Source organism: Callionymus lyra, chromosome 18 (assembly GCF_982586985.1).
Source record: "Callionymus lyra chromosome 18, fCalLyr1.hap1.1, whole genome shotgun sequence".
In the NCBI taxonomy this organism is placed as follows: Eukaryota; Metazoa; Chordata; class Actinopteri; order Syngnathiformes; family Callionymidae; genus Callionymus; species Callionymus lyra.
The window spans coordinates 17,420,658-17,433,794 of NC_141835.1; the positions used below are offsets into that span (position 1 = coordinate 17,420,658).

Genomic DNA, 13,137 nt, shown 5'->3' on the forward strand with positions numbered 1-13,137 from the left:
TAAAAGTTTCTGATTCTAAAAAGAGTTAGTGTAATATCGAAGAAAGAGCTTGGCAGGTACACTAATGGCTACATTTAAAATACATACTTGTACTTGATCTATTGATTTAGATTCATAATGAAAACATATATAAAGATAAATGTTAATGAATCAAGAAGAAAATATAATTGAGTGTAGAGAGTGACAGGGGGTGATCTGGAGGTTAGTTAGGTCTGATCACACATTGCAAATTGTCAGCTAGTTGATGGTTTGTAAAGTAGAGAAAATCTGAAAAAAATCCCTTTAAAAAAGGAGAATTAACATGAATTTGGGTTAGTGGGCGTCTTATTTAAGTCACAAATGGCTGAATGCATTAAAATGGTCTAATTCTGGTGACTATTAAGTTGTTTTTTTTCTTATAAAACATTTATGTTATTGTCTTGTTGATGACTTTACCTTAAAAAAAGAAGAAAAAAGAAACATAAACAATCGACATTTTTCTTACACACTGTTATTTAATAATAAAGGAAAACACACTAAGATTTATTAATTAAATCTTAATAGACCAACACGTCCCCTCTAAATAAAGTGTCTGTACTTTTCTGTTTTAATTCAGGCATGTTCGAAAACAGCTCACTCTGCAGAGCGGGTCCTTCCAAGCCCGGAAGTGCAGCGCTCACGTGGTAATGTTTACATGCCGCTGAAATCTCGCCGGCTACTGTGACATTTCCACAGATTACAACAAACCGGTTTATTTTGAACTGGAAACGAGATGAAAGTGGTGGCGTTAATAAGGTAAATGTTTTATGCAAGCACTTCATATATTTGTTCCTTGTATTATGGCGTGACATAAGCAAAGTGTATAAAAATACAACTATTTATTTTAGATAATGTAACGCCACTGTTTTTGCCTGCTGTATAATAAAATGCTATGTTTTTTCTTCAAAACTCTTATTCAGCTCTTGTTCGCTTATCTGAATAAATATACACTATACATTTATTAGAGGATTTATAATCTGTAAATTGTCATTGAAACAAAACCTCAACATTTCATTTAAATTGGTAATATTAATAATCTTATGCTTCTGTTATAGTAACATTAATTAAGTTGGTGTTTATCTGCCGAAAAATGAATCTTATTTAATGTTTTCGTTGACAAGAATTCAATTGTGTTATTGTATAATTACTTTTGTAAAAATACATCTATTTTCATTTACTATCTACTTGTTAAATAATCTAATTTGTAGGTATTTCAAAAGGATCTATATTGACTTGTACCAAAACCTCTCTATATATATTTCTAATGCCTACCAACTCCTTAATCTTGTAATTATTCGAGTGTATCTATCTCACATATCAACCTGATGTTGTTCCTCTCAGTTCTAATTTCGGCGCCTCTTTTGCAGCGGAGGCAAAGACAGCTGCTACAACATGATGCAGTGCGTTGCTGCCGGACATCAAGTCGTAGCGCTGGCCAACCTGCGTCCCGCTGACACAGGTGAGGAAGATGATCTACAGGGGGAGACTCGCTCTGTAACTCGGTCAACACCTGCACCTGTGCTGACCGCAGACTCATAAAGAAATGGCCGCAGGGGGGGTTGTGAAGAACATTTTTGTGTAACTGCTATAGCTGACTCTAGAGACAATTTTATGAAACATTCTTCATTGTTAGAGAGGTCATTTGAAACCTCATCATCAAAGATGTTCGTCTGAAAGAACATGTCCAGGTTTGAAGAAGCTGATACTCATGTTCGGTTGCAGATGAGCTGGACAGCTACATGTACCAGACGGTTGGTCATCAGGCCATCCAGCTCTATGCTGAGGCCATGGAGCTGCCGCTGTACCGCCGCACCATCCAGGGATCCAGTCTGGACACCTCCAGAGATTACACAGAGACAGAGGGGGACGAGGTGGAGGACCTGTACCAGCTGCTGCTCCAAGTCAAGGTACAGTCCGAGCGCTATCTTCCTGGCAAACGTTTTTTTGTCAATAATACCTTTTTTAATCCTAATTTACTTCACAAAAAACATCTCTCTTAAATAATTTAGACTGGAATGATGAATGGAATTATTACTTCCCAATCCATCTATATAGCCTGGATTATTAGTTGTTTTGATTTAAATGATCTTCCTCTCTCTTTGCGCCTTCAAGAAACATCTTAAGACGTTTTTATTTGTTCAGGCTTTTCCTTGATTTTCTGGAACTCCTGTTGTGTTATCAGTTTTATCTTGATCTTTAAAGTATATACTTTATTGAGTATTGTTTTGATTGTTTAAGCGCTTTGTGACCCTGGTCTGGAAAAGCGCTATACAAATAAAAATAACTTACTTACTTACTTACTTACTTACTTTCTAATATTTTTGAACAAACTTCTCTTTTGTCCTCAGTTTTTCTGTTTTGCTCTTTGGAACTTGAAGTTATAGTACCAGTAAACCCCATAACATAGATTTTCAAAATGAAAAGTATTCACAAGATTTGACTATTAATTGTTTTAATTTACTGTTTTATATTTATGACTTCAGAATTATACATGTAAAAAGACTTTTGTTTTTATTTTTTTACATTTATTTCAGAGGTTTGGATATACTTTTTTTTACTTCGCCTCTCTTGATTGACTTTTTCTCTTTTCATTTCATTTCATTTCATTTCTCTTTTCATTTAAACACTAAGTTGTTCCATGATCAGTATTAAATGAATAATTTATGTTCAGTATTTCTCAGAAAAGAGGAAGTTTAAATGAACTTGTAAAGGCACTTTATTTGATTCAGTGTTTCACTCTTCATTTATTAAATCTGAGTGATATTATATTTTTCCCCATTAGATTCTTTCCTTTTAACAACAATCTTTTCCACTAAGTCTGACTTTCGTCTCGATAATCTAAATGTTTGATGTCCTTTTTAAATTCCTCCTTAATTTGTTATTACATTCTTTTGGTGTTCTGTCATTTCGTATGACTTTTGGAATTCTTCTAGTATCAAACTGACGTCTTTTGGACTTTTGAGGCAGATTTTGACACTAACAGTGTCTGAATCATTGCTCTGTGTGTGTGCGCGCTTAGCACACAAGTACCTGCAGGCCTGTCGCCGTTGGCAACTCACCTGGACACACACAGCTCAAGTGTTTCACTGATGTGGTGAAAGACTTTTTCCTGGTTCAGACCTGGCCTTTGTTTTTGGGATCAGTTTTAAGATCACCAGGGACGCAGAAGTTTGAAGTTCATTCTGTGTGCATGTGTGCGTGTGTGTGTGTGTGTGTGTGTGTGTGTAGCTGTCTGTGTGCTGCTATTCAAGGCTTGTCTGGCAGCAGCCAGTCATCCGGCCTCGGGCCATTCCTGCCCTCGGTCTGGATCTCTGTCATCTCCTGCAGCTACCCGAGAAAACCTGTGTTTGTATGTTCTCTCACGAGCGCGACTCAGTCCTGACGTCTCAGGCGAGTGTGGTCGGGACTCTAATTACCAAAGGCTGCTAATTTACCAGTTCCAAGGCTCCTCCGGTCTGACCTCACCATTTCCCATGAGGCCGAGCAGACCCACCGTCGTCTCCTGTGCAGTTTTAACAACACGCTGCTGACCTAAATATTAACAAGAATTTCTCTTTTACCAAATGAACTAAAAAGCTTATAATCCTATTTTGGTGTTGTTCTGGATCACCATCTGGATCCAGAAATGTCTTGAAGGATCATTCACTTTAAAAAATCACCATAGAAAACATGACAATGGGTAACAAGGACAGTGTCTTGGCATGATGGTGGAAATTAGCTGCTTGGAGGAAGTCTGCAGTAGGGGTTGTAGAAAATATCAACATGGCGATATTTCGCAATATTTTTTCATGGCACTGGATCAATATTTGACATCACTGTATGGATTAAAAATATATATTTTTTAACTTTTTGCTTACAAATTATATTTTATGTGTGAGCATAGTTATTTCATGGATATTGGTTCAATAAAGTGTGTAAAATAAAATAGTTAAATTTAAATTGCTTTACTATTAACTTACAAATATTCATGTCGTGTTAATTTTTGGGTTGCAATTAAACGTTTAACCCCTAGATGGCAGTAGTCATTATGATGACTGAGGGCGAGAGGATACAGTCAACTCCAGCAGCTTATTTAAGGCTGATTTTTGGAAATATTTTGGTTTCACAATAAATAAAAGCAGTTACGACTCAGTCAAAAATCATGTGGTCTGTGAATTCACCTGAGGAAAGTACTCTGGAAATACTACAAAAATATTGTTGTTCCTACAGTATTGCAAAATATCGCAATATATCGTATTGTTGCCCCTGTATTGTGATGTGTAACGTTTTGCCTAATTCCTGCCAATACACCCCTCTAGTTTGCAGTCTCAGGGTTTTTCTAGTTGACTCAATTGTGTTGCAAAATACTCCTTCCTAAACTTTGTGTTTCACGATCCAGACTCGTACAGTACAAGTCAGCTTCATGTCGGCCCTCAGGTCAAAGCGTCAGCAATAAACTCAAACAAGTCTTTTAATGACTCTTTTGAGAGGGTGAGAGTGGAGGGAAATGAAGGTCTGAGACAAGACGATTTTTTTCTACTTTAAAATTGTGTTTTTTAAATGAATTTGAAGTTACAACATTTGATTTTGGCAAGTGACTCTCGGTGGAGATTTTCCTCCAACACACACGCCTTGAGCAAGCCAAGCACGAGCCAATAGTGCCACCCACAGGCCGGCACCGGAACAGCAACTCAGCCCGTTCAGAATCAAAGAGATCCGAATCTGCAGAACCTTTGTCCGGAAAACAGCCCAAATGATGATGAAGGGAAAGAAATGAGCGACCTTGCTTGTGGTCATAATCGTGGGAGGACAATGATCCCCTCTTCCTGGACCCCCTCAGCTCTCATCGCTCTCTTTGAAGCCGAAACCTGATCGAGTCTTCAACCTGCTGCTGCCTGAGCAACTCTTCCTGTCAAATCTTTGATGATACTTTACATGAATGCAGTTATGACTGCCAGATACTATCCACTTTAATACAAAATTCTATTTACAGTTAATCCAAATTTCTTTAAAAATGTGTTTTCTCTTCACACTTTCTTTTATTCTTTCACCTAATATTTATATGCAATGTGATATAAGTTCAAACAAGAAAGCAGAAGCCATTTAGTAATTTAAAAAACATGCTTTAATTCACAAATGTTCTAATACATTTTGTTTAATGTTTTATTGGCAATATTACTAATTAAAACTTCCCTATAAATAATCATGACGTAATAAACTCAATATTATACTTTTTAAACCCCTACACCTTATACTAAATGCATATTAATAATGAATCAATAAAAATAGCAGTCAGTTATAAAATTTAATTTGCTTAATTATTCTGAATATTTGTACTAAAATATTCATTTGATTATCCAAGCATGTTTGAATATGTTTATGGAGTAACATTATCTTTTGTGTTTGTTTTTAACATGACTTAATGAATAGAATTTCATTTTGTAGTTTAATTACTATTATTACAATTATCTTTTAAGGTACAATAAATTGTATTTATATATATATATATATATATATATATATATATATATATATAGAAAGTTGTTTTACAGACAACCTCACATGCGTCTTTAATTTGTATACCTGTATAAGCAAAATACATAATATTTACGTTGTGAATATGTTATTGAGTGCATGATTTATTCAAGATCCTAAGTAACACTAAAACATAAAAAAAACATTTAAAACCTGGCCAAAAAAATAGTTGTTTTTTTTTCTAATTCATCCAGAAATAATAAAAATTAATTAAAATGATATAGCTTTAAAATTAGTTTTGTGGAAATAAATGAGTTATCTGAACAAATGTACCTTCACAACTCTTAAAATGATCCCAAATTTTCAGATTTATAAAATTAAATTGAGATTATGTTTGAAGACCACAGAGAAAAGTGTGTCTCAGACTCTTTATCAGTCATAAACTCTGTAGCAGTTTTTGATGCCAGAATTAAAATATTTACGACATTTTTCTTGTCAAAGTAATGGTAATCTGTTAACAGAAATAATCCAGTATTTACAGTGCAAGACGGTGAATCACACGTCAGTCCATATGAATTTACAGCGGGCAGTGTGTACGTGTGTGTGTGTGTGTGTGTGTGTGTGTGTGTGCAGCTCTCTGGGCCGTGATCCGCTCTGATGTGTGATACAGATCAGCAGTGTCAGTCACCTCTGGCCGTAACGCCAGATCCCCCTGCAGGCCTGAGAAGCCCCTCATATTAGTCATATCACATCCCTCAAGTCCTTTATCCTCCTCGCTGCTCTGTGACCTGACACAGTGGCTCTTTGTGCCCCGTGACCCCTGCTCTCCTGGCCGTGTCTTCTCAAGGTCACAGCACTGTTACACGATAACCGCTCCTGTTTTTCTTTTCCCTGACCCACTTTTCCTCCTGTGCTGTAAATAACCGTCAGTGTTTGTGTTTAAAACATGTCGCTTTAATGACTGTGGAGGAGTTGATGAAAATATCAACGCGCGACAAGCGATGATGGTGATGTCATCGTTCTCTTATTGTTGGAGAATGTTTCATCAGCAATAGTCCACTCTAGTGGTGTTGATGATGAGGGGGAGATGTGGTAACATGCATTTAAAGTAAACAAATATTAAAAAACAAACTCTAACTATAAAGGTAAAAATGGAATGCAAAAAAAAGATTGCTAACACAATTTTAAAAAAGGTAATAGAACTTATGATATATTTGTATCATCTGTGGTGGAGAAAAAAGATCTGAGGCAAAAGACAATTGGCATTTCTATGTTCTCTCATCTATGGTCACCAACTTCTTGACTTTAAAGACCACTAATATGAAAACCCAACTCTCCTGACTCACTTGCATGTTTCAAATGTTAAAGTCTTCCTTTCCAAGATGCAGTAAGTACCTCATCATGACCATATTTTGAACTGAATACTTTATAAAGTTGTCCCCCGTATGAAATCTCTGCGAATGAGAGGTTACAAGAGCCGCGTCCATTATGACGCAATAATGGTCTTAACTCCTTCTCCAGCCAATTGTAATCACGCCCCACTTTGTTTAAACAAAGAGTCCCTTGGAAGTGGAGATTTCTGGGTTTAATGACACACGGTGACAAACCTTGATGTTTGACCAATCACAGCAGAGCGTGGGCGTGGTTATGGTAAACAACATTTAATCTGTATAGTGTTTTCAATGGGTGGGAATTCAGCACGTTTTCGAACGTAATATTTCAAGGAATAGAGTTTTAACAGAAACATACTGATGAGTATGATGAGGTCCAAGATCATTTTAAGAGACACTTAAATCTACCCATTAGCAGCCAAGAAAACTGAAATGTAAAAATGTAAACGAATATTGATGCATAGCTGCCAAGTTTTGAAAATAATAATAAATAATAAAGCCAAATTAATATATAATCTTGAGCATCAACATTAGAAACCAAATTCACTTCATTCCAAAACAATGTTTGGACTAAAGAAAACCAGACAAATAAATTCAACAGCTGAAGACTCGATCATAAGCTCTAGTGTCATGTGACAGTCCTTGATTTATGTTGTCTTCTGGATTCTCTTTTGCGTAAAAAAAAAACTTTAGTCTGTTTTGTTACTGCTATGGCTTATCTCCTCCCTTGTTCACACGCAACAGAGTGAAATGTCGTTTTTGTGATTCTGACTGAACAAAGTTGGAGCACTGGTCCTCTCCACGTCCAGGACGTTTTCCTCTAAAGACTTTTAGAAGTCTCTGTAAAACGTCTGGTCGGCTGATGTGAAGGTGAACCCCACTGCGAGGCAGACTCTCCCGTGGACCCACGAGCTGCTTCCTATCGATTTGGAAACTCAGTCGGAAGCGAGGCGGGGGGAAGTCTGGGAAAAAAGGCGGGAGGAATCAAACATGCTGCTCTTGGTTGTTCAGCGGCGTGCTGCCTCCACAGGAAGAGAGGGGGGGAAAAAAAGAGGCTCTTGATACATAAATCATGACCTCTGGGGTCACAGCGATCAGATCGATAACAAAGCTGATGCATGTTTGTTTGGGGGGGCCGGGGGAAGATGAGGAAACGGTTCACTCACTGACTGAAATACGTTGTGGAAAAGTGCAGCCCGAATAAAACTGTTGTTGTTGAGTCGGGTCAGAGGTCACCAAGGGCAGAATCCGCTTGTCATGCTAGATAAAGCTCCAGGCAAACGTTACAAAGCTGGGTTTCTTCTTCACAATTAGATTAAGCTAACCTTAGTTTATTTGGTTTTATATCTTTAGAATTGTTAAAAATGAGGGTTACGTTTTCAAATGTCCACATCACTGTAGGTTTTTCATGTATTAACAGTTTTAGTGGAAATAAAATTATAAAAAAAAAACTTGTTAAAAGATTGAGACTGCTTGGCTTTTGCTATGTCCAGGTGTTTATTTAGCTGCTGCTGTAGTAACTTGTAACATTCCTGAACTAAAACTTACCTAACATTTATTTTTGAGAAGAAGGTTTTGACTCAAACACGGGAAACATCACAGATTCTAACTCAAATAAAATACCTTTCAAACTCAATAAATACTTTACAACTCACTCCAAACTCTCTTCGCCTCACCCCCTCTCAGTGAACTCATCAATGCTCCAGTTCTGACCAGTTAAACTAAGAAGTGTGACTCTTGACTTAGCTGAATCTGCTCCGTGTTTGGGTTGCCCTTTCGCAAAGGTTCCAGAGACTACCGTAATGATGGTTGTATTCGTGCACAGCTCCAGTTCTCTGCTCACAGATGGTACATTTTCTGGATGTTTTGAAAAAAATATTTGGAGTCATATAACATGTTGGGTCTCTCAAAACAGGATGGATATAAGCTGTGATTTAACAATCTTGAAAAGCCTTCATGTTCCTACCTCTGAATATGGAGCTAACACCTAACCTGTGTGGGTGGACACAAGCCTCTAGTTTTATAATACTTTAGATGGAGTTCCAGGAAAGGAAGGAGGCAGAGATCTGGTCAAAAGTTAAATCATGTGATTTTTGCAGATGTCACGCAGCCTCAGATGTCTCACAGTGATGGTTAACCTTGGTGTTTTGGGGTCAGACCCCGGCGACCCCCTCTGACTTCCTCACGTCTGAGAGGGTCCCACTTGAAACTTTCTTCAAGCAGCCTTTGATTCCCGCCGCTGCCTTTGTTGTCTTTTCCTCCGGTCCACCACTGTTTGTTTCGGATTGCATTCTTGAGTGGTGCACGAGGAAGGATAGCATTAGCACCCAGATAATGGGCGCTGCACATTGTTCTGGTGGCCCTTGTGGAAGTGGCGGGACAGGATCTATTAGACGCCGGGCCCATTTCCCCCACAACTAACGGCCCAGCGAACATTAGATAAAGCGCCTGCAGCCTTTGTAATTTGTTTGTATTTTTCTGCTTAATGTACTTTGCTCAATCTTGTTTAGCCGTGATGGAAGCTGATAGTCTTTTCTCGCCGCGCCGAGGGCATGAGCCTCCACCGCCGCATGGTTGAACATTGTTCCACTTGCATGTGTGTTTGGAGCCTTTTTGTTTGGATGCTGGATGAATTAGCCATTTATCTGCTGGTCATTTGCATTTTAGCTGCAGGCTAATGTGCGCTGGGACATGAGTAAACGGCTACATTCGTTTCATCGCCACCTCATGTTTTTTATTAATGGGAGAGAAGAAGTTTCAGACAAGGGCTACGTGATGTTCTTTAATGTCTCCATGACGACCAGATGAAGCCAGTCTCTTTCCTTTTTTGGGCTTTTCTGCTATTGTTTTTGTCTTCATCGTTACACAATCACTCACCCTGAGGTCACCATGTTTGTTTATGTAGGAATCGCTGCAGTTTGACATGTGATAACAGTGTCTCTTATAAAACTACTGTACCTGCAAGGTGTCCTTAATGCACCATGATACTTTTTGCTGTCTCTATTTGAAGGACCATCATCTAGGGCTGTAAATTGGCAAGAATCGACCCACGATACAGGGGTAACGATACGATATATTGTGATACTGTAGGAACAAGGATTTGTAATATTGTCCGCATACTTGATTCCGGCGTTGTAGAAATTAAGTACATTAAGGTTCTTGACAAAGTAGTAAAGTGTTTTTACTTGTCTTAAAACTCAAAATTCGGCCAAACATCAGCTTTAAACGTTGCTGGGGTCAACTGTATCCTCTCGTCCTCAGTCATCGTCGGCATTAATTGTTCCTTTGGCTGCGAAAGACGTAATGACTAAACAGAAAAATGAGCGAGTGAATATTTATGCGTAAATTGTAAAAAGAAAATGTATACATCGGTATAGTATATATATATATACTGCGTATATATATATATATAGTATAAATTATTGCAATATTTACATACATTTATATTTTTTAAGTCCCTACCTACATCCTTAGTCGCTAAGTTATCAGGTAGAATCAGAACCAGAGAAGAAAAATGTAAGGGTCAAGATATTGCCCCTTGTGTTGTCTGTGGGTTAAGGTCACTGACTTTCCTCTGGTGTTTGCGTGGGTGACCCCTGTCATAGAACCTCTAATTTGACTTTTTGTCCACTTGCTTTCATTGGATTTAAACTGTAAGGTTGATGTCACCTTATTGAGCGAACAACAGTCTCAGATTTACAGACCCCGCCTCCTGTCACTCCACCTGCTGTCACAGCGGGAGCCGCCCTCTACCTGGAACAACAATCACTTGACCCCGGCAGGTCCTGTAATGCATGTCCACGAGTTGTCCCGGGCCCAGGTACACCCCCCCCCCCACCCCCCGCCCCCTTTGGAACAATCCCATTACATCAGCGTTGTCGTTGATCTAATGGAGAGAACATTAAAACCACGTTCAGTCACTTACTTGATGGATCCAGGAATAGAGTCGTAGCAGGGGCGGGGAGGACCGAGGTGAGCCGCCGAGTCCATGTAAGATTCTCCAAATGGAGAGAGTGACTGCGCCCTTGAGCAAGCTGTCATTCAAACCACTTTAATTAATTTCCCCCCCCCTCCCTCGTCTTCCTCCGCTCCCCCCAACACGCCGACACACCGGAACACGCAGGAGGCAATAATATAATGAAAAGTGCTCGACAACAGTGAAAACATGGAAAAAAAAAAACTCCTGTCAAGACGAACGATTACAGTCGAGATCGACACTCTCTGGAAGTTGTCAAAACCGTCTAAAGTGGGTTCTCTGGAAACCCACCATTTGTGCAAAATGGGGCTTTTGTGCTGTTGGGGTGTGTAATTAAGACTTCATGGTGACGGCTATTGAGAGAGTGGGGGGGGGTGTCAGGCAGGGGGGCGCTAATGAGCACTCCGACGTATTCAAAGTGGAAATCGAGTTTTAAATTTTTGATGTCTTTTAATTGCCTTTGTACGCGCTAATGGCTTTTACTTTTGTGTCAGGGTTGCGTAGAGCCGCGAGGTGCCGGACGAGGCCGGAGTGTGTCGACATGCTGATAGAATGTCAAAGCCCCCCCCCCCCCACACACCCCCCTCCCTTCAGAGCTCAGAACTCCGCGTCCATTTCCACACCAGATGTGGGTGAGAGTTTGTTTTAACGAATTTGACAATTAGTAACAGAAGTCAAGGACCGCGTGAGGCTCGGCCTCCTGATGGACACGTCTGCTGGGGGTCCAGGTCCAGCGTCGCCCGGGGGCCCACCGTCCTCATTAATCGTCTTTTCCGTGTGCCAGAGTCAGACCCGGGCAGTGTCGGGGGCCCGGGCTTTGTTCAGTACATGCGGGTGCGACAGCTTCGGACCCCTCCAGACCTGGAACGAGCGAACCGCGCTTAATTAGCGAAGGTCGTCGGTGGTTAGCGGGTCGCTGCCCGACGTGGATTTATCAATCATCAGCACATTTTTACAGAGAAATTCTTCCATATAGAGAGATTATTAATAGCCTTTGCTCCTGAGACCAGCTCATTTGGAATGTGAGGTGAAACGTCTTCCTGACTCCACAGTCCAGTTGACTCTCTTTGGAACCCCTTGGATAACCATGGCCTGAATGAATGTATACCTACATATATTCCATATAATAATATAATATTCCATATATAAGAGGCTTAAACCTTTTCACAGTCCAATCTGTGAGGCCTTAATGTAAATCTACCAAACAGGAAGTAGAATAATCATTTCCATTTTTTTTGTTCTTTTCTTTACCAAACAAATGTATTTCCTTCAACATGAGTTTTACTCTTGTTGTTGAGATGCATCATCTCTGTTTCTTATCTTACCTCAAACACTGACATCTTTATAGGTCAGCATATCCAAATAAATATAATTTAAGTTTCTCTGCCCCGTCTTCTTGGATCACTCTCCAAACTGAACTAAAATTTCAAAGTTTTCTTTCACTAGCAGCTTTACGCTCCATCTTAAAAGACAGACCAAATCCACTGACCAGTGCCGTTGCTTTTAATGTGTTGCTGTGACCAAAAGTCCTGCACCTTATGTTTGTCATAGTTACACTCTTTTATTTCTGTGTTTTTTCTGTAGTTGTTACCTTTCTTACTTTGACATGTTTTGCTGCCTTTCTTGACCAGGGTGCCCTTGTGGAAGAGATCTTGATCTCAAAGGATCTTGTATCTGGTTAAAAAGAGGTAAAATACAAAACAAAACTAAAAATAAAACATGATTTTCAGACCAATTTGCGGCGAGTCACATAACATGACTTGGTGGACCAGATTTGGCTCTGGGGCCATGAGTTTGAAGTATGTAATATAGAGGAGTGGGAAGTATGATAAAAAAATTACAAAAATATTTCAAAGCATTTTTTACTTCATTGTTTTTTAATGTGTTTGAATGAGTTTTAATACATGTGGGTATACTGTTTAAACCAAATGGATATACCCAGAAATCATAAATAAAATATACAATTTTATTAGGGAGTGCAGTTAAGTACAGTTGTTTTATGACTTATAAAATATTTCTGAGTATCCCCATTTCACAAAATAATATTACATTTTAAGTTATATTTAAATGTCAGTGGAGCAGCTCAGAAACGAGCACTTCTACTGATCAATAAATAAAATATAATTCCTCTGCTCACTGAGGCTCCAAGGCTTTGGGTTAGAGACCCTGTAATACAACATTCCAGCCTTGAGTCGAAATCTCTATCCTTCTTCTGGAAGTGACAGTTGGCTTTTTTTTTTTCGGGCGAAAAAAGGTGATCATCAGAACAGAGCCGAACCCGGAGGCTCACCCAGAGTC

General features: G+C 39.1%; 1 protein-coding gene across 1 annotated transcript in view; it reads left to right on the forward strand.

Annotated features, from left to right (window-relative positions):
• The first annotated feature begins 645 nt into the window (after window positions 1–645).
• dph6 (diphthamine biosynthesis 6) overlaps window positions 646–13,137 on the forward strand; it is a 56,086-nt gene continuing 43,594 nt past the window's right edge. The window contains exons 1-3 of the mRNA XM_087780333.1: window positions 646–774; window positions 1,386–1,477; window positions 1,741–1,925. Of these exons, the coding sequence (XP_087636459.1) occupies window positions 752–774; window positions 1,386–1,477; window positions 1,741–1,925 (300 nt within the window). The 5' untranslated portion in view covers window positions 646–751. The remainder of the gene's footprint in view (window positions 775–1,385; window positions 1,478–1,740; window positions 1,926–13,137) is intronic.